The 19,920-nt window shown below is 57.0% G+C and overlaps 5 protein-coding genes across 5 annotated transcripts; 4 read left to right on the top strand and 1 right to left on the bottom strand.

The window, feature by feature from the left end:
- The first annotated feature begins 90 nt into the window (after window positions 1-90).
- Window positions 91-3,556, top strand: F5Z01DRAFT_666828 (uncharacterized protein). Its single transcript, XM_046264259.1, has 5 exons — window positions 91-314; window positions 390-731; window positions 1,782-1,822; window positions 1,882-2,045; window positions 2,096-3,556. Exons 1-5 carry the CDS (start codon window positions 271-273, stop codon window positions 3,080-3,082), a joined length of 1,578 nt encoding a protein of 525 aa, XP_046114121.1. The 5' UTR covers window positions 91-270; the 3' UTR covers window positions 3,083-3,556.
- A 720-nt stretch (window positions 3,557-4,276) lies between these two features.
- F5Z01DRAFT_684058 (uncharacterized protein) lies at window positions 4,277-6,346 on the top strand (the record flags this gene model as incomplete). The annotated part of the gene is made up of 5 exons (XM_046265902.1): window positions 4,277-4,641; window positions 4,698-5,048; window positions 5,096-5,438; window positions 5,494-5,581; window positions 6,309-6,346. 5 exons carry the CDS (start codon window positions 4,277-4,279, stop codon window positions 6,344-6,346), a joined length of 1,185 nt encoding a protein of 394 aa, XP_046114122.1.
- Window positions 6,347-9,399: 3,053 nt separating this feature from the next.
- On the top strand, window positions 9,400-12,494 carry F5Z01DRAFT_677999 (putative C2H2 finger domain protein; the record flags this gene model as incomplete). Its single annotated transcript, XM_046265412.1, has 5 exons — window positions 9,400-9,891; window positions 9,943-9,968; window positions 10,025-11,171; window positions 11,230-11,361; window positions 11,427-12,494. The coding sequence occupies 5 exons, from the start codon at window positions 9,400-9,402 to the stop codon at window positions 12,492-12,494; spliced, it is 2,865 nt and encodes a 954-aa protein (XP_046114123.1).
- Window positions 12,495-12,828: 334 nt separating this feature from the next.
- On the bottom strand, window positions 12,829-13,719 carry F5Z01DRAFT_417938 (uncharacterized protein). Its single transcript, XM_046259603.1, has 2 exons — window positions 13,656-13,719; window positions 12,829-13,596 (listed from the first exon to the last, which is right to left on the bottom strand). The coding sequence occupies exon 2, from the start codon at window positions 13,533-13,535 to the stop codon at window positions 12,996-12,998; it is 540 nt and encodes a 179-aa protein (XP_046114124.1). The 5' UTR covers window positions 13,536-13,596; window positions 13,656-13,719; the 3' UTR covers window positions 12,829-12,995.
- A 1,687-nt stretch (window positions 13,720-15,406) lies between these two features.
- Window positions 15,407-18,829, top strand: F5Z01DRAFT_629998 (putative phosphatidylserine decarboxylase; the record flags this gene model as incomplete). The annotated part of the gene is made up of 3 exons (XM_046261696.1): window positions 15,407-16,739; window positions 16,788-18,562; window positions 18,596-18,829. 3 exons carry the CDS (start codon window positions 15,407-15,409, stop codon window positions 18,827-18,829), a joined length of 3,342 nt encoding a protein of 1,113 aa, XP_046114125.1.
- Between the last annotated feature and the right edge of the window lie 1,091 nt (window positions 18,830-19,920).

The raw sequence follows: 19,920 nt of genomic DNA on the forward strand, positions 1-19,920 counted from the left end.
AACGAGATGTCATTGGCCAAAATTGCTGAGTAAGCAAACGGGCAGAGCAGAACGCGCGCGCAGGCGCGCGCAGGTGCGCTCCTCCCAAATCTAACTTGGGCTTGCGGGAACAACATCCCCAAGCAACCTCGCAACCACTCGATGTACATCCAATCCTCTGCACCTTCCGTCTTTCTTTTCCTCAATCATCATCGACACGCTATTCTGTAATTATAAACGAGATACTAACCGATCCGACCCTTTGTGCTTCGCAGCGAAATTCGTAGCATCATGGCTGACCAGGACAACTTCGAGGAGGATCTTTTCGCAGACCTGTACGTTCATTACGCGGGTGTGCAACCACTTGGCTTGGCCCTCGTACCATGTCCAGACAGCTGACATGCCCACAGCTACGACGACAACGACGCATCCAAGCCAGCGCCTACTACGACGAGCGGGAGCGTCGCTGAATCGGCCCCTGCTGCTGCCGCTCAGGATAACGGGGCTGCTGGAGCCGAGGATGCGAACAATGACCAGGAGGAAGACGATGACGACGACGACGACGATGTCGACTTCAACCTAGGCGGACCCTCGACAGGGATGAGCAGTAACACTGCGGCCGCTGAGACCGTCTCTCATAGTATGTCAGAGACGCGCGATTCTCATGATGTATACGGGGCCCAAGATGGCGGACAAAGTGCGCAAACTCCCACATTCGGATCCGTACACAAGGCAAGTGCCAAAGACGATGGGTAAGTCGAAATTCTGTGTTATAACTTGCATACGTATCTTTGCTTTGCTCTTGGACAATTCTGGAAGAGCGACGGAAAAAAAAAACAAGAACATCAAGACCACGTGGTTCTCGTCGGTGGTTGCACAAGGGCACTGAAAGCTAGCATGAATCCTGCGGCGCGGGCTCGAGTTTCACCAGGCATATGAAGAGAAATGCCAGCGGAAGAATGGCGATCCGCAGGCGTGGAACAAGAACTTCTGGGTGGTCGAATGCCAATATCAAGGCGCCAATGACGGAGTCACACCCCTGGATGTGAGAAGCATCTGCGCCATGAACAAGGAAGAATTGTGTCTCCTCGATTGTTGTCGAACACACAGTAATTGTCAATTATGGCGTGGATCAGTCAAAAGATGGCGGGCACTTGCGGTCTAGACACCAACACGTGGCGAGCTGGCAGACGAGTCCCAGCGAGTACTTTAGTACTTGAGCTAGATCCTAGCCAGAGGCAGACAGAGAGACAGTCGACCCGATAGCACCATACGAGAAAGAGAACACAGAGTTGGCCGATAAATGGTACCTCGACACGTTCGCGACGTTCTCTTGACTGCCATCTATGTGCGTCGGATGTCCCACTCTCAACAAGATACTCGGACATGTTGGGCCCGTACGATTCGACACAACAACTACACACGTGGGCGATGCTGCTTGGGAGGGCTATAGTCGTCTTCAGCCATACATCGACCGGCCTTGTGGATCTCGAGGAGCAGGTGAAACAGACACTGCTCTATGTGGCCGCCTCACGCCGTCACTTTGAGGTGTGCATTATACAGCCTTGTGGATGTTGCCCCCTATCTTTCTCACATAAGGGGCGGCTCACAGCCAGCCACGGAGCCCTACCAAAGAATAACGACATGCGGCGGGGAGAGCACTCACCATCTGGCACGCCTCAAGTTGTTGCCTCGCCTTCTTCCGCCATCCTGATCTTGTCCTATCCCAACGAGTTGCATTTTGCGCATATTTGATTTTTGCTGGTAAACACGGTGAATAGTAACTAATGCTTTGCGCGCAGAAAGATGTTCATTGGCGGCCTTAACTGGGAGACCACAGATGGTACGTTGAAAGAACATGGCAGGCTTGTGTGGAGTCTCTGCGAAACTGACACCCCTTAGAGTCTCTTCGCGAATACTTTGAACAATTCGGCGAGGTCGTTGAATGCACAGTCATGCGCGACAGCGCCACTGGTCGCTCAAGGGGCTTCGGGTTCTTGACATTCAAAGAGGCCAAAACCGTCAACACAGTCATGGTCAAAGAGCACTTCCTAGATGGCAAGATTGTATGTGACATTCCCCATTTCACAGGTCAGAAGGCTAATGCACTGGATAGATCGACCCCAAGCGCGCTATTCCCCGCGATGAGCAAGAGAAGACTAGCAAGATCTTTGTGGGAGGCGTCAGTCAGGAAACCACCGACCAGGAGTTCAAGGACTACTTTGCTCAATTTGGCCGCGTAGTTGACGCCACTCTGATGATGGACAAGGACACTGGTCGACCTCGTGGATTCGGCTTCGTGACATTTGAAAGCGAGGCGGGCGTCGACGCTTGTATCAATGTGCCGCTGGAGATTCACGGCAAGCCCATTGAAGTGAAGAAGGCGCAGCCGCGCGGTAACCTTCGGGAGGAAGAGGAGGCACAGAAGCGCATGAAGTTCCAAGGCCGAGGGGGCGATCAAGGCCAGGGCAACATGGGACAAGGCATGCAAAATGGCATGACACCCCAGCTCATGGCGCAGTACTTTCAGCGCATGAACCAGTACTTCCAGATGATGCAGTCGCAGATGGCTATGCGAGGTGGCATGGGCCAGATGAACCCCCAGATGATGCAGCAAATGATGCAGATGCAACAGATGCAGCAGATGATGGGCCGCGGCGGCGGCGCCGGTGGTGGCGTCGGAGGCCAGCAGCAAATGAACCCTCAGATGATGCAACAGATGCAACAAATGCAGCAGATGCAGCAGCAGATGATGAACCAGCAAGGCGGTGGTGAAGGTCAGGGCGGGAACATGGGAGGCGGCGGCTTCAACCAAGGCTTCCAGCAACCTCAGCAGGGCGGTGGCTTCCACGGCGGAGGTGGCGCTCGACGAGGTGGACGTGGAGGTTACGGCGGCGGGTACGGAGGCGGAGGTGCTGGCCAGCAGCAGGGAGGCTCGCAGAGCTCATATGAGGGCATGTACGATGATCATCCTCAGCCAGCGGGAGGCAACGCGCCGCCCGCGAATGCGCCCACCGGCCCGAAGAACGCAGGTCGCCCTGGCGCCAACTACCGCGGAGGCGGCCGTGGAGGCAACCGCGGGTTTCATCCGTATGCGAGGTAGAGAGCGTGAGTGGATGAAGGGCAGTGATTGTGCGACTTTGGGACATGTGGAGGACCCCTTTGATGCCGGGAGGAGTCGCGCTATCACCGGGAGCCCGAGGGGCAGCGCGAAGAGGATCATGATCATCATCAAATGGGCGGGCAATCTAGCAGACCATGAACGGTTGAAGGTGTACGACAAGTCAGGGAGGGTACTTTAACATACCTTTGCTTGCGAATAGCCCTGGAACCCTCTAACTAGCCTCCCAGGGCTTCTATCAGAGGTTTACTTATACATGTAATTTAAACAACCATGCAATTCTTGTTCAGCCGAAAGTACAACAGTGCCTTTACTACTTACAGGTAGGCCTCCCCATCAAGTGATATGGGCACATCAAGAAAATACGGAACTTGGCTTCTCTTGTGGCGGTGGCTGGTGAGCACGTCACAACGTTTGGAGCGTTGACGACGACACCACAGCGAGGACACATTGTGTCTCTTGGACTGCCTCTAGACAAATATCCCTGCTGGAGTATATAGTTAGTACCTTAGATATTAACTTCTTCTGCTACGAGCTTGACAGTCACGTGACCATCTCTGGGCGCAGCTCTCGACGATCCAGGATGACGACATGAATAAGGGTTGCGAGCTCCAGCCAGGAAGCTGGCGCAGTTCCTACGTAAGTTTTGTGGCAAGAGAAAACTTGCATCGTGGCTTGCTACTACGCAACTACGCATGTGATGCGCTGGGCACCGTGAAGCTTTCTCTATCCATTATCCGTACTGTGAATCGAATGGACAACCTGGAAATAATACGATGCAATGTCAAGTGCTGAAGTTGAGCGCGTTCGTGTCGTGTCGCGCGTACTCCAGTCCCCTGCAATTAGAAAGGGGTCGGCTACCTGACCCACTATCGGTCCTGTGCGTGGGGCTAGTGACGTGATGTTAGTGCAAAGGTATAACCTGCTTGGGACGTTAATCTCCCAGTCAGCTCATCCAAGCGCGATACCTGCACCACTTCGCTTCAGTCGCAAGCTCCGGTCCCCTACTCTGATACGGCCCCATTGCTGCCGATTAACCTGCTTGCGCCCAGCGTAGCCATCACCTCACCTTCCATCACCACTCTCTTCTCCGTGGAATTCCCTGCATTACCTCCTCTCCCCATCCCTAGAAGTCCACTGCGGTAAAAAGCACCCGCTTCGATCGATAAGACCACCATGACCTCTCCAGCTTCAGCAGCCGGCAAGCGCAAGCGCACTGCTGCTGCGTCCACCACCGATCTGCCCTCAGCTGCGCAAGCCGTCGACAGCACAGCCGACCGGTCCCACGACGAGAACGAGAACGAGATAAATGTCAATGCCGGCCCCGAGTCCACTCCCACACCTAAAAGGCAAAAGTCAGACCGCGACGACGACAACAACGATGAAGAGCGCGCCGGTCGCAGCAAGACGCGCGAGGCGATGCCTCCGCCGCCGATTGGCACTCTGACGCATCCCGTCGGAGGGTACAAGACCAACCAGCCGCCCGTGGGAAGGCCGGTGCGCGTCTATGCGGATGGCGTCTTCGACATGTTCCATCTAGGGTGAGAAATGACCCCGAGTTGCGCTGGATGGGGACGGTAGACTGACCAAGAGGCAGCCACATGCGCCAGCTCGAGCAAGCCAAAAAGGCCTTTCCCAACACGACCCTCGTCGTTGGCGTCACCGGCGATGAGGAGACGCACAAGCGCAAGGGCCTCACGGTCATGTCCGCGCGCGAACGCTCCGAGACAGTGCGCCACTGCAAGTGGGTGGACGAGGTCATTGAAGACTGTCCCTGGATCGTCACGCCCGAGTTCCTGGAGGAGCACAAGCTCGACTATGTCGCGCACGACGACTTGCCCTACGGCGCCGCCGAGGGCGACGACATCTACCAGCCGATAAAGGAGGCGGGCATGTTCCTCGTCACGCAGCGCACAGAGGGTGTCAGCACGACTGGTCTCATCACGAGGTTTGTAGCATGTGGGCGTACAATAGACGGACATTGACCGTGGACAGGATCGTCCGCGACTACGAGAAGTACCTGGCCCGCCAGTTTAAGCGCGGCACGCCGCGCCAGGAGCTGAATGTCAGCTGGTTGAAGAAGAACGAGATGGACCTCAAGCGTCACGTCCAGGAGCTGCGCGAAAACATCACCAACAACTGGACGAGCACCGGTCAGGAGCTCAGCCGTGAACTGCGGCAATTCTGGCCAGCTAGCCGCCCCGCCAGTCCTGCGCGCTTTAACAGCAGCGGCTCCGTCAATGACGCTGCGCGGTCACCCACCGGCACCACGGGCGCCAACTCGAAGGAGTTCCTCACTGGCTACGCCGTCGGCCTGGCAGGTGGGGTTCGATCATGGGTATATCATCACCAACTGCACGTGTTGTCTTTGAGCAGAAGCTAATCCCCCCTAGATGACAAAGAACCGAAGGACAGTCGGCGATAGTCGCCCTGTCAGTGATGACGAGTCGGACGACAGCGATAGCCACGGCAACAGCAATGGTGCTGGATCCTCGGCCAAGGCCAAGTCCCCCAGCGACATCCATGAGCCGACGCCCGTCAGGCCATGAGTATTGCAAGATATCTAGAGGGTCTAGGGACGGTCGTGCCATGGCGTCCGCGAGGAGCCATGTTAATCGACTTGGCTGTGTCGAAAACGGTGAAAGCAGTGGCTCTGTGTGTGTGTTTATAGTAATGCATAGAGGCAGGCGGAAGGAATCCTTTACAACGGCGTTTCACGGATATGAACAATGGGATTAACTACGTTTGTCTACTCTCCGCTTTGGGGGCTGTTTCGATAGACTGCCGGACACATGGTTGCAACTTGTCGTACGGCCGCATTCACTAACGGGGCGGCCCGCGCCCAGGCACGACTGCGTTGGGGGCTATCGTAAGTTGCATGAACATTCTTGCCTCAATGCTCACTATGAGGGGCAGTGGTCTGTTCAAGACTCAAGTTAGCAGAGAAGCCTTGGCGAGTCCTGGCCTTGAAAGATGTGTCCTTGTTTCGGCTCTTTCGAGCGTCTGCTTGCCGTGTCCTCGCGCCATGCCACAGTCAGGAGCATTCTTGCCTGTTGTGGCCAATGCCGAGGAGGTGTACCGATTGCTGGCTGGCTTGGAGGATTTCACACGTTCCATGCAGCTACGTACAGCGTCACGATGATGGGCGTGAGGGGGCGTGTGAGTTCGAGCCTTTGCGATCCTTCGCGGTAGTATCATGCATCACCAGTCCAGGTTGTTTCAATTACTCCATCTTGCATGCTGTAGAATGCGTCTCGCATGTCTGACCAGATCAGATCTGGGCTTGCATCGGCCGTCATGGATGCAACGAGCTGCTTCCGAATTATCTACCGCGACATGCATGGATGGATGGACCGAAATAATCACGGCAATGACCACATCTGGCTACGCACGCAGCGTGCCATCCTGGCTCTCTGCGACGTGATTCAATACTTCTTATAATTATTATTTAGCGCGCACCGCAGACCGCCGCGGCTGATATGCGGTTCACCTTGCTAGGCGCTTGGCGGGCATTCGCGAGTTGCCAGTCTGGTGGTGCGTCGCGATTCCATCTGAGGCTGACAAGCGAGCGACCGAGTGAGCTGGCAGCTGCCCTATAATTATTAATTTCTACGGGCAGATTTGTGAGACCTCAGTCCAGCAAGAGAGACATGGAGATATTAGGATCTGCTAGACCAATTGGGCCAGGGCGTTCGTAGCGCCTCCGGGGAATCAAGTAGCCCCCGCGCCTCCGTCATATTTCACTTTTTAGCTGGGCTCATTGGCCGGGCTCGGCCGAAAGACTGTTGGCAACTTGGCAGACTCGTTTGGTGATAGGGCTCGCAAGGGAGGGTCAAGCTGCGGAAGGATGAGTGTTCCTTGTTGGACTGGGAGTTGGGATGATAATATGGCAGGGGCTGTCTTCCTAGTCACGATATTCACTGAACAGGCCAGGTATCCGTGGCCCCCAAGGATGGAGAGTCGCATTGCATGCGGGACTGGAAGTTGAGAGACGCCAATGTCGGGCATGTCCCAAGCCCACGGTGCCGCACATATGGCTGCTTGCCGGTTCGTGCCAAAAATAGCACCCTCAAGCGCAGGAAGCGCGATGCTGCGACGTTTGTCGACCATGATGGCGGACTCATGTCTCTGGCAAAGAAAAAAGAAAAGAAAGGGCTTCCAAGTAACGTCAGGAGGAAGCACTGGATGGGCAGCCGCTGACCGTGGCTTTTTGGGACCGACAAGCTGGCATTGCATCGCAAGGTATATTCCAACCCTTGCTATCCGTACAAGCCTGTCTGCCCGCCATGTCAAGTAGACGTAGCGATTGCCGGAGGTGGCATGTGAGTGGATTTAATTATTCGTTTGGTACCAGACACTGTCCAGGCGTCTAACACGCTCCAAAAGCTCTAACCCCTATAATTACGCACTGAATGGCGTACAGGGCAAGGTAAGGCAGAAACATGGAGTCAAAAGCCCGATCTACCCGGAAGAATGACAGTCATCCTGCACAAAAGTACTCGTTCAGCCCTGTGCTTGACCCCCGGGAGCAAACACCACCGTCACCTAAATTTCATGCTTATCCTTGGACCTTGACCAGCTTTTTCTCTGGTCGCTTTTCGCTCCACACGCACCTGTTCAGCCCCCGCTCATGTCATCGCTTGTCGCTTGCCGGCGTCTAATCATTGATTCTTGTTACCGCTGCTCCAACCTCCAGCCTGACTGGTGAGTCTTGTGTGACATTCTGCAGGTCAGATTTGTTGGTGCCGTCGGGGCCCGGGCGCTGTTGGCTCAGGCTCGTTCGTACGTGGGCCTCTCGGTACGAAGCGGCCAACCATGTACTTGACAGTTCACACAGCGACTCCATGCTCAGTCCCTTTTTTCAGTGTTGGTCGTCTCGCACATTGACTGATTGCCAGTAAATGCCTAGTGCCAGTGCGGGACAATGGGTCCAAGAGGCGGAAATTGAGATCACGTCTCTCCCTCTCGGCCGCTCTTTCCTTGCACGCGTCGGTTGGTACTTTCTGGTTCTGGGACTGGACAGGTGGGCAGTGAGGCGTGAACCAGGCAGGGTCGAGTTGACAAATAGAGCGAATGCCCGAATGCGGCAAAGCAGGAGGGACATGGACCTGTCACCCGGACGTGGAATTCACCGACACCTTGCGGTCCCTCTCTCTCCATCACCCGAAATCATTCGCCGAGTCGTTCCCCATCTTGTCCTTCTAGCCAGCAGCGAGAACCCACCAGAGGCTAAACAACGGTGCATGCGCCCTGCGTTGATCGCAGGGGGTCTACATATCAGATTCAACCCGTAGTGCTGATGCTGATTTGCACCGAACCAAGACTGCAGAGCTGCGGAGGCATCACCAACAAGTCCAGAGTGCCGGTGTCCTCCCCTGTGTGCGCGCCTGCGCAACGTTCCGCACAACAAGACCCAGGACGATGCCATGTCGCGAGGACTGGGGAGCATGACAGGGTTGCCATGTCGTCCATAACAACGTTTGAGCTGGGCACAGAGGACCGAACACCCGAGAACAAAGTTTCTACAAACGTAACTACTTTGCGGAGTACGATTACTCGATCTGCTAATCAATGGTCCCCTGCCCCTGTTTCCTTCCAAGAGATGCACGGGCTACAAACAGACGTGGAGCCTGCCGAAGCAATTCGCTGCCCCAGGCCAGGTCAGCCGTGTGGTTGTTGGCTGGCTCGTTGCGACCACCCAACACCATCAAATACCTCCATGCCCCTTATAATAGAAGGAAACTTGCCAATGACCTGTTGGCTCGCTTACTGTCGCCGGCAAGGCTGTGGATCTGCAGATGGAGCAGAGGCACAACCGCACAAGGCACACACACACACACGCTCCATCACCTCAACTAACCAACGTTGGACGATAACTGCGGGATGTCGTGTGCCAGCACACCACAAAGCTATTTCAAACTACCTACCTTGTTTCCACGCTGCCTACCTTACAGTCTTAGCTCATGGTCTTTCTTGCCAACCAACCGTGGGCCTGAATTGCAGCCTGTTGGCTGAGCCGCTCGGATCGGCCCATATACACGCACTTCACACCAACGACTGGGTCTCTACTGTTCTTTCCCCCCCTTCCTCGACACACCTCTGCTTCGGCGTCGCATCTCTATTTACATACATGATCCGCCAGTCCACATCGGCTATAGACGAGCATATCTGCGAAACCCAGGGTGGGGCTGTGCCGCTCTCGCTGCTATACTTGGTCTCTCTCCTGTTACCTCGACCCGTTTCTCGCGCGTGCGCGTCGAGCTTGTTTTAACAACAAACTTCCATTTTAATCCTCCATCATGGCCAGCCTAAGAGAGATCATGAATGCCGATGAAGACAGCCCGGACTCGGATTCCATAAAAAGGGGCCATCGCGCGGTGCAGGGGACTTTGGCAACAACCACCGACCCATTGCCTTCGACATCGACCTACGCCTCTCCCACCGGCACATCCTTTGACATCTTGTCTGCGCAAAGAACCCAGACGAAGAGCCCTTCAGGACCGTTGCCTCGACCGTCTGCGCCCAAGGCAGTATCATCGTCTCCCGTGTCGTCTGTGACGGGAAGTAGAAGCGGCAGCACCCACAGCTCCAGCAAACACCCAATGGATCCGTCATACTATGGCCATGGCCACGGCTACATGCAAGGCTCAGTTGAGACAGCTGCGGCACCCTCCAGGTCCTACGTGGAAAGTTCGGGCACCGAGGCCCCCGTGAAACTGACCCCCATTACTGGAAGAGTCAGTCGGGCCAAAAAGGGGGTCCCTGTGCACATTTGTGACATTTGTCAAAAAGTGAGAATCTCGGTGACAGGTTCCAATGTTTGTTGCTGACCTTTCCTGCAGACTTTCACCCGGGCTGAGCACTTGAGGTTGGTTATAGGACACTCGATTTCTTTCTGGCACAACTAACGCTAGATGCATCCAGGAGACACAAGCTCAGTCACTTACCCCCAGACATTGCGTGTACTGTGCCCGGCTGCGACAAGGTGTTTCATCGCCGAGACTTATTTGAACGTCACCAGCAACGACAGTATGAGTCTTCAACTCCTCGTGCGCAAGTGGACACGGCTGACTTCCCATCTACCCGCAGTGAGCAAGAAATCAAGATGGCTGGTGACTCCCTTCCAGGCCCGAACGCCAATGCCCCCTCGAGAGGCGGCAGCTACCTGTCACCAAACACCGCATCGCATAGCTACCCACCTGTCACGTCCACTATGGGCGGCTCGATGCCAGGGTACGCTGATGTGGCCATGGCTGAGGCCCCATGGGATTCCATGGGGGGTTCCGATCTGTATCCGAGCGCCAGCGGGCTTCGACCCGCTCCAGGGGATGCTGCCAATCACTACAGGATGAGCCCAATGTACCCAGGTGCCTATCCGTCGGTCAGCAACCACTGGGCAGGCTCGGATGTCTCGCCAGCGACGTCTGGCAGCAGCAGCAGCAGCAGCGGTGTCGTGGCCGATCCTGCACTGCTGCAGACATCAGGCCTCGGCGCATCCTGGACTGACCCTGTTGGACCGAACCCTGCCCTGGGATCCCCAAGCTACTACGCGTACACGACGTCGCCGCCGCAGGTCAGCTCGAGCACGGCCTACGACACAGCCATGGGCTTGGTCGTGCCCGACTACAACGAGGGTGGCGCCGTGCACTCGCCTGATGCTCTTTTGCACAACACTGTTCGTGAACCATCCCCACCACTGGCTGTGGCTCAATCATCTGAGACTTTAGTCACCATGCCGGCCGCGGTCCCGACGACGGCGCGAGTAACAGGCGGCCAGGGCACCGACGCCCCGGGCCTAGCGATGCCGTCTGCGCCGGTAGCGCCCACGAAGCTCGGGGAGGAGGTCCTTGGGGCGATTCCCACATATCTCGAGGTGTACTGGGACACGATACATCCTTTGTACCCCTTTATCCACAGGCATACGCTGGAGGAGAAGCTGGGCCAGCCTCCCGAGCATCTCGATCTTCTGCGACGCGCGATGGCTGCCGTCGCCACCCAGTTCCTCCAAGACAAGACTCATCGCATCAACGGAAGTTCTCTGCAAGCATCGGCTTGGCACGGGTCAAAGGTGGTGCGTAGCATGACTGGGGTGGCACCGGGAAGCGACACACATGCTGACGGGCAGTTAGTATACGGAAGCGGAGGAATGGCCATTACCTATCATGCAGACCATCTTGCTGTGTGAATACTACTCGAGATTCAGGGGGCGGAAGAAACAGTCGCACCGGCCATCGTTACGCTTCGCAAGGCTGTATCAAATGGTTTGTCTATCCCTGAGCCACGGGGAGCCGACCCATGAAGTTGTCTTATGCTCACGATCATATAGGTTGTCGATGGCCAGCAGGCAACCGTACCGACTGCGATTCGGGTGAACAGCCTCTCGTCTTGGTATCACTGGATCGATATGGAGTCCCGTCGACGACTACTCGACGTTTGCTTCCTGTTAGACGTCCACAGCATGTGCTACTACGAGCAGCCCGGTCTCCGACTTGCCGGTCTTGACTACAGCAACCCGTACAAGCTGCCAATACCACTGTCTGCGAGCTCGGTGAGACTCTGGGAGGCCACGGAGCGTCACGCGTGGAGCCATCTGGTGCCCTCCGCCGCGCCCTTGCAAACGATAGCCACGGCACTGTCAGTATCGATCACGGCGGAGGACATTGCCGCCATGCCTCAATTCGACGCGGCCATCCTGCTGTGTGCCTATCTGCTTGCCCTACCGAAGCGAAAGGAGCTCACCCAAGTGAGCACGACGGGTGACCTCAAGCTGACTGGGGCGCCCTATCTGCTGGCGACCATCTTCCCGACGTCGCACGTCGCCAACACATATCTCGCGCTGCACTATACGCCACTGCACATCCTGCTGTCGGTGTCGGGCGAGAGTTGGGTATTTAACAAGAAGATTGTGAAGCCGACACTCTTCTTGGAGAATCGGCGGACGCTGGAGGCCTGGCGCCAATCCAGCGACGGCACAATGGCCGTGAGTTTTGCCGCGCGTGCCATCGGCGCCTATCTCCAGGTGGATGACCCGCAGAGCGTGGCCGAGGCTGAATCGTTCGTCGAGCGCAGGCGCGGGTCGCCCTGGAACGACCTGTCCGACTTCTGGGGCCTCTACGTGTGCACGCTCATCTGCTGGGCCTACGGGCGAGGATGTAGGGCGAGCGACATGGACGCGAGCCGGAGGGCCGGGCTGCGGTGGATCTTGGAGGCGTCGCGGCGGGAGCCCGCGCAGTGGAGGGACTGGCGCGAGGCCGAGGACACGCTTGGGGTGGTGTGCCTGGTGAGGGATGTCCTGACCAGGGACTGCGTGGGCGGACGAAACATTTTGTTTGCCGACTCGGTGAGGGTGCTCCGGCGACTCGGTGGGTTGGATGCCGCCGAGTGGTCCGAGTAAGATAGGGCGAGAAGGCCGACGATGGACATGAGGGTATGATTTTAACGATGGGGCATGCATTCATGGGCAGCGCGATGAGGCGTTTCGGTTAGGGACATTTTGATCTGGGGGTTGAATATCTTCTAGACATACATCGCAGGTGCAATGCTTCCTTTTGCGGTAGATACAGTACAAATAAAAGGGGCTCGCATGCCATACGTTCTCGATAAGTACACTTATCAGGGGTGGTGCCGATAACTATGAGCCACTATGTACGAGGCCTCAAGGCTACACAGGGCTATACGGAAGGGTCTTTAACATTTCGCATAAGTATTGATATAAAACACTAAAGCATATGTAGCTAGGTTCCAGTCTGCTCCCCTTTGCGGAGCGAGTATTACGATACTCAGAGCGAGAATGCCAACTCTTGTTGGTGTTGGTGCCCCTCGCTTGGCTTGCGCAACACTTCAACCATACTCTGTATTAATATGTATGTGCGTACGTTGCCGCATGAGACGTGCCTCATCGACAGGTGACAATCAAAAGCCCATCGACGTATGACGTCGTACTCGATGACCGTGTTCCGCAATCTACAACATGTCTGGTGCCTTGCCCCGGGATCTTGGCGTTGGTATTATTAGTATGGGAGGAGGGCGGGGGCGAGCCTATATTTGTTGGAGAAGGGATGTCGTGTGAGGTCAGTGGGGAGGATGACTGCGTCTCGTTGGACTTGGCTTTTTGTCTGTGAGCAGTATCTGCTGCGTTTATCGACACTTGGTGCACCCATGCTTCGTGTCTCTGGACAGCTGTACGTATACTCCGTACAAGAGACCCAATGACGCAAGTACGTAGCATCAGGATGGCACAGACAAACCAGGCGAGGCTTTCGTGCCTCGGCCATGTCCATGATGGGATGGGGCCGGCCAACGATGGACATGAAGTCAAGAGACTGAATGTTGCAAGGTTACCGAGGACTGGGCTTGGCAGCCCCGAGAGAGAGGCCGCCAGGGGTTTGAAGGGCTGGGCTACTAAAAGGTACCTTACCTCACTACGTACTGCCATTGTTTCAATGAGGAAGGCCGGTCAGTCCAGCGTGAACAAACAGGCTGAATCGAATCGTGCTCTGATCTGAGGGATTAATAACTTGTAGCACTATGAAAGTTTGGGCTAATTACTACTTGCCTAGCTATCCGTAGTTCCGTAGAGGAGTGAGTAAAAGTACTTTTAGTAGTAGAGCTCTAGACTGGACCCGGGATCGAGATGCCGTGCCTAGACTTGCTTGGTGGACGTGGCCTATGGTGAAGCAATATCCGTACCAGTAATCTGTTGCAGGTACCTCTACCTAATTACCTTCCATACTCGTAGGCACTGGATGATAAGAAGACACATTGTCAGAGGCCCTGACTGGGGACAGGTAGTGGGCAAGGAGGCAATTATGTCCAGTGGCAGAGAGGAGGGACAAGCTCACAGTGTCGTGCCGTTCCTACAAGTACATCAGCTATTATTATTATTACCTCGCTCGCGTCGTGTCTGTCTCAACTGTTTCTTCTGGAACAAGCTCCCATTGCGGCTGACGGCTTCTGCAACGCGACCCTTGCCCACGCACGCACGCACGTCCTCTTCACTTCGCGGCGGCGGAAAAGAGGCTGGAAATTTTGTGGACAATCAGGGGTTCGCTGGCCGTTTCTTCATTTCATTTCATTCTCATGTGACAATTGTTCAACTCTATTCCAAGTTTACAACTTGCCCAGTGGTTTGAGATTACCAAATCTGCCTACTCGACCCCTATCGATCCCATCTGTTCTGCCGAAGACCTGCCCAACTCCGTACGTACAAACACACGCGACTGAACGATCGAGCAACCGAGGACGAGTTCAGGAGAGAGAACAAACAAACAGAAGAAAGGAGATCGCGTCGAGCTCGGATGATCATCGACCGTGCCGTGCAGTGCAGTGAGTTGCGTCCGAGATGGCTGGCGGTGCCCACCACGACCACGTCGTACCGGCATTCATCAGTTGGGATAGGGAGATCTGACATGCGATCAGCTCAACGCGACAATCACACCGGCCACCCGTCGTCGTCCTCCATCATCGCCACGCACGCACGCTCTCTTCTCGAACGAGACCAGTATCTGGTAGACACCATTGGAAGACGCTGACGCCGCATTGGAATGCTGGGCTCTCACGCTCTGTTGGACGTCCATTCCCGAGGTGTTTGCAGTACAGTGCTAGAGGCCTAGGCTTGGCTTATGGATTAGCGGCCTCCAGGACCCTCCAATTGACGGGACCTAGCGCTCCAGGCCGTTGAGGGACGACTGGATCCAGTCACCATCAGCTTCCATCCGCTACCACGGAGTCCGCACAGCACGGGACAGCGCCTGTGCAGTGACCCCCACTAGCGACGAACGGCCCCAGATCCACTGAAGCTCCAGTCCCCCAACTGCCAGTGCCACTGTCCAGTTGGCAGTTGCTGCGCCGTGACGCGTCCAGCGCATTGAGGGCAGTGCCAGCCGCTGCAGCAGCCTGGCACAGACGCAGGCGCAGACGCCTGGCAGACGCAGACGCACGCCCGGCCCAGCAGCCAGTGACGCCTGGCGGGCGGTCGATCGTCGCAGGTGCGCCGGCAAGGTAACGCAGTTTGGATACCTCAGACTGGAGGTGGTGCCCTCCATCTCATTGGGACTGGACTGGACTGGACTGGACGGCAGTAGCCAGAAGTGGTAAGGTATTGAGCTGCCTACTAAAGTACCTACCACCACCATGCAGCGCATCATACCAAACCGACTCCTCTCCTCATCCTCCTCCCTCCGCCGACCTACGCCTCAGTCTCGATCCTCCTCCTCGTCCTCCTCCGCCAACTCGAGCCCCCAGCAGTCCCAGCCTGCACGCAACGAACTATCCACCTCGCCCAGCGCGAGGAGCACCCTCTACAGGATGCGCAGCAACCGAGACTCTACTAGCCCAGCCAGGGACACGGGCAATGGCCTCGTCCTCAAGGTCGACATCCTCAAGGGTCGCAACCTCGCTGCCAAAGACCGGAATGGCAGCTCGGACCCATACCTCGTGCTGACCCTGGGCGATCGTCGTGCCGTCACACACACCGTTCCCAAATCGCTGAACCCCGAGTGGAACGTCGTCGAGGAGCTGCCGCTCACCTCCATCAACAGCCTGCTCCTCGACGTCGTCTGCTGGGACAAGGACCGCTTCGGCAAGGACTACATGGGCGAATTCGACCTGGCTCTCGAGGACATCTTTCACAATGGCCACACGGCCAAGGACGCCAAATGGTACCCGCTCAAGAGCAAGCGCCCTGGCAAGAAGACTGGCCTGGTCTCGGGCGAGATCCTGCTGCAGTTCACCCTCCTCGACACGTCCAATCCAGCCGCCACACCGGCCCAGATCTTCGACAAGTTCTATGCGCTCGTCAACAGCGTCCCCATCAACGCGACAGACTCCTCCGCTGCCGTCACCCCCTCACGGACACCCGTCCTCTCACCCACAATCCCACGCTCGACGCCAGCCCCCGCGGGGACAGCCCTGTCCAACAACGGCGCCATCGACGACGACGAGGACGAAGATGACGACGATGATGATGACGACGTGGACGACGAGACATCGGACGAAGTCGACGACCCCTCGAAACCCGACAATGCCGAGAAGCGCAGGAGGCGTCTGCGCGTCAAGGGGTTGAGGAGGAGAAAGAGGCGGGGCGCCTACGCCTTCACAAACGGCGAGCAGGACGTCGTCGGCGTGCTCTACCTCGAAATCGTCAAGATCACCGATCTGCCCCCGGAGAGCAACCTCACCCGCACCAGTTTCGACATGGACCCCTTTGTGGTGGCGTCTCTGGGACGGCAGACCTTCAAGACGAAGCGTGTCCGTCACAACCTCAATCCAGTCTTCAACGACAAGATGGTGTTCCACGTGCAGGGCCACGAGACGACGTATCAGCTCGCCTTCACCGTCATCGACCACGACAAGTACTCGGGCAACGATTTCATCGCCTCCTGCAGCCTGCCGATCCAGGAGATTATTGAGCAGGCGCCCGAGGCCAACCCCGAGACGGGGCTGTATGAGCTGAGGGACCCGGCTGAGTATTCACGGACCGCCTCGTCGGGCACCAAGCGCCGCTTGAAGAAGTTTGGCATGTCCCGGTCCTCCTCTACACAGAGCTTGACCAAGCTCATCCGCCCGGGTCTGAACAAGAGTACATCGGCCGCCAGCGGCATCTCACAGGTCTCGGCAGTGGACCAGGCCGCGGGCGCGAGTCGCAACGGTATGCTGGCGCCGCCTGAGCATGCTATTACGGCTCCAGCTGCCCTTGGTGCCGCGCCCACGTCGGCGCCGGCGCCCGAGCCAGCTGCCGAGACGCCAGGGGAGGCCGAGGGCGACGACTTTGCGAGCGTGACGATCCCTCTGCAGCTCAAGAACCTAGAGAAGTGGGAGGCCAAGCACAACCCTGCCATCTACCTACGGGCCAAGTACATGCCCTACCCAGCGCTCCGCCAGCAGTTCTGGCGCGCCCTGCTGCGGCAGTACGATACGGACGACAGCGGCCGCATCAGCAGGGTGGAGATGATGACGATGCTGGACACACTAGGCTCGACGCTCACAGAATCTACAATTGACAGCTTCTTCCAGAGGTTTCCGCACAAGGCGGCCGACAATGAGGACACCTGGGAACTCACGATGGACGAGGCGGTTCTCTGCCTCGAGGACCAGCTCAACGCCAAGTCGAAGCCGCCGACGGTGGGCGAGAAGCTGAAGCAGATTGTGCCGGACATGAAGAACCTGCAGCTACCAGATGGGGAAACGACGAGCGCCTCGGGCACGAGCACTCCGGCGGCTAGTGGCATCTCCCAGGGGGCGGTGCCGGAGATCACCAAGGTGGTGAGCGACGAGGGCGACCTCACGCTGGACAACGACCCGGCAGAGAATGGCGAAGAGCATGTCATCGAGATCAAGGAGTGCCCCATCTGCCACCAGCCGCGTCTGAACAAGCGCAGCGACGCCGACATTATCACGCACATTGCGACGTGCGCGAGCCAGGACTGGCGGCAGGTCAACACGGTGCTCATGAACGGCTTCGTCACCGCCAGCCAGGCGCAGCGCAAGTGGTACTCCAAGGTGATCACGAAGCTGTCCTACGGCGGTTACAAACTGGGCGCCAACTCGGCCAATATTCTCGTCCAGGACCGCCTGACGGGCCAGATCAACGAGGAAAAGATGAGCGTCTACGTCCGGATGGGCATCCGGATGCTGTACAAGGGCCTCAAGTCGCGCGACATGGAGAACAAGAGCATCCGCCGGGTGCTGAAGAACCTGAGCATCAAGCAGGGCCGCAAATTCGACGACCCAGCCTCGAGGGATGAGATTGAAAAGTTCATCCACTTCCACCGCCTCGACACGAGCGAGGTGCTTCTGGGCCTGGACGAGTTCAAGAACTTCAACGAATTCTTCTATCGCGCGCTCAAGCCGGGGGCCAGGCCCTGCTCCGCGCCCGACAACCCCAAGATCATCGTCTCGCCCGCCGACTGCCGCAGCGTCGTGTTCAACCAGATCAACCAGGCCACCAAGATCTGGGTCAAGGGGCGCGAGTTCAGCATCAAGCGGCTGCTCGGCAAGGCGTACCCGGAGGACGTGCAGCGGTACGACGGCGGTGCCATGGGTATCTTCCGCCTGGCGCCGCAGGACTACCACCGCTTCCACATCCCCGTCGACGGCATCATGGGCGAGCCTAAGACGATCGAGGGCGAGTACTACACAGTCAACCCCATGGCCATCCGGTCGGCCCTGGACGTCTACGGCGAGAACGTCCGCATCCTCGTGCCCGTGGACAGCCCCGTGTTCGGGCGCGTCATGATCATCTGCGTCGGCGCCATGATGGTCGGCAGCACCGTCATCACCCGCAAGGAGGGCGAGGAGGTGAAGCGCGCCGAGGAGCTGGGCTACTTCAAGTTTGGCGGCAGCACGCTGCTCGTGCTGTTTGAGCCGGGCAAGATGAAGTTTGACGACGATCTGGTCGACAACTCCAACGGCGCCCTCGAGACATTGGTAAGTGCAAGAATGCACTGGCGGATCCTATTATGGGTGGCTCCTATTATGGGTGGCTAACACTTCCAGATTCGCGTGGGCATGTCCATTGGCCACTCGCCCGACGAACCGCAGCACACGCCCGACATGCGCAAGAACGACCAGGAGATCACCGAGGAGGAGAAGCGGATGGCCGCGCGCCGCATCCAGGGCAGCGTGGCGACGGGCGACTCGCCGGACGACAGCGGCGAAGATGCCTCTCGACCCAAGCGGAAGCTGGGCAAGGCGCCGACGATGAACACGCTGGCGGCGTCGGCGATGTAGGGGGGGTTTGGTTGGGTGGAGGAGAGAAAGACTCTTTTGTTGTTTTTTACTGTTTTGTTTTTTTAGAGAGCATGGCATGCAACTACTACTACTACTACACATGGATAGAAGAGCAACGGCGGAGGCCTACAGGAGCGCATGGCCTATCTTGATTTACATTTGCTACGTACGCATGGGCGTACTGTTGGACTGTTCATTGTCCAGGTGTCTATCTTTTGAACCAACCTATCATTACGTGGAACATGGCGCGCGGAGAGGAGAGCATATGAATGAATTGACGAATTGCATGATTGAGCAATTGAATGAAAGCTGAAGAAGTATTGAGGGTATGATGCTCCAATCCAACGCCAAAAACGCCCGTGTGTTGTCCTGTCATATCACGTAGCCTGCTGCCATCCTCCTCCTCGACGACGACGATCAACGGGCCCAGGGGTTGTTGGACTCTCGCTTTGCCTCGAAACTGCGGTTGGAACTTGAACTCGAACTCGAGCTTGACCGTCTGGGCTCCATGGCTGCTGGTCCAGTGGCTGTTGCTGCTGATGATGAGGAGGCGGTTTCGGGTTGTTGGCGTTGCTGGCGCAGGGACGAGAGGGACGAGTGGATTTGCTTGCAGAGGTGCAATGTGAGGGTATGGGAGGGCGCCATTGGGGAGATGGTGGTGAGCGTCTTGTGCGTGCTCGCGTGATGCTTTGATGCTTGCAAGATGTTGCGTATAAGTGTGTCCCGAGTCTGGTGGGGCCGAGCGAGTCTGGGCTGAGATGGAGGCAGAATTGCTAGTAATTATGATGGGAGCTAGTCTGGTATTGACTCAGTAAATAAGGTACTGGGTGTATATGTATTATATGAGAGTATTCATTCAAGAAAGGGAGAGAGGAACGGAACGGATAGGGGCGGCAGAGGGGGAGGGCGTCGAGTGGGCTGATGTTATATCGCCAGACATGATGTGATCTGTTCCGTATTATGAGCCCAGCCAGCCAGTGCCTTTCCGAGCAATACACCCCACCAATCGCAGCGAGCGGGGACGAGGCATGAATTGTTCCCTAATGAGGGACATGGAGCTCAAAGGGCCAGTCTTACTCGTTGGGGGCGTC

Source organism: Emericellopsis atlantica, assembly GCF_019669845.1.
Source record: "Emericellopsis atlantica unplaced genomic scaffold F5Z01scaffold_40, whole genome shotgun sequence".
NCBI lineage: Eukaryota > Fungi > Ascomycota > Sordariomycetes > Hypocreales > Bionectriaceae > Emericellopsis > Emericellopsis atlantica.

What these genes read in the sequence shown, in the direction of transcription:
- F5Z01DRAFT_666828 (XM_046264259.1), top strand. Translation starts at nt 271, where the DNA reads ATGGCTGACCAGGACAACTTCGAGGAGGATCTTTTCGCAGACCT. An exon ending in TAACTGGGAGACCACAGATG is followed by an intron (nt 1,823 to 1,881) that starts GTACGTTGAAAG and finishes GACACCCCTTAG; the next exon opens with AGTCTCTTCGCGAATACTTT. An exon ending in ACTTCCTAGATGGCAAGATT is followed by an intron (nt 2,046 to 2,095) that starts GTATGTGACATT and finishes TGCACTGGATAG; the next exon opens with ATCGACCCCAAGCGCGCTAT.
- F5Z01DRAFT_417938 (XM_046259603.1), bottom strand. Translation starts at nt 13,535, where the DNA reads ATGGCAGTACGTAGTGAGGTAAGGTACCTTTTAGTAGCCCAGCCCTTC.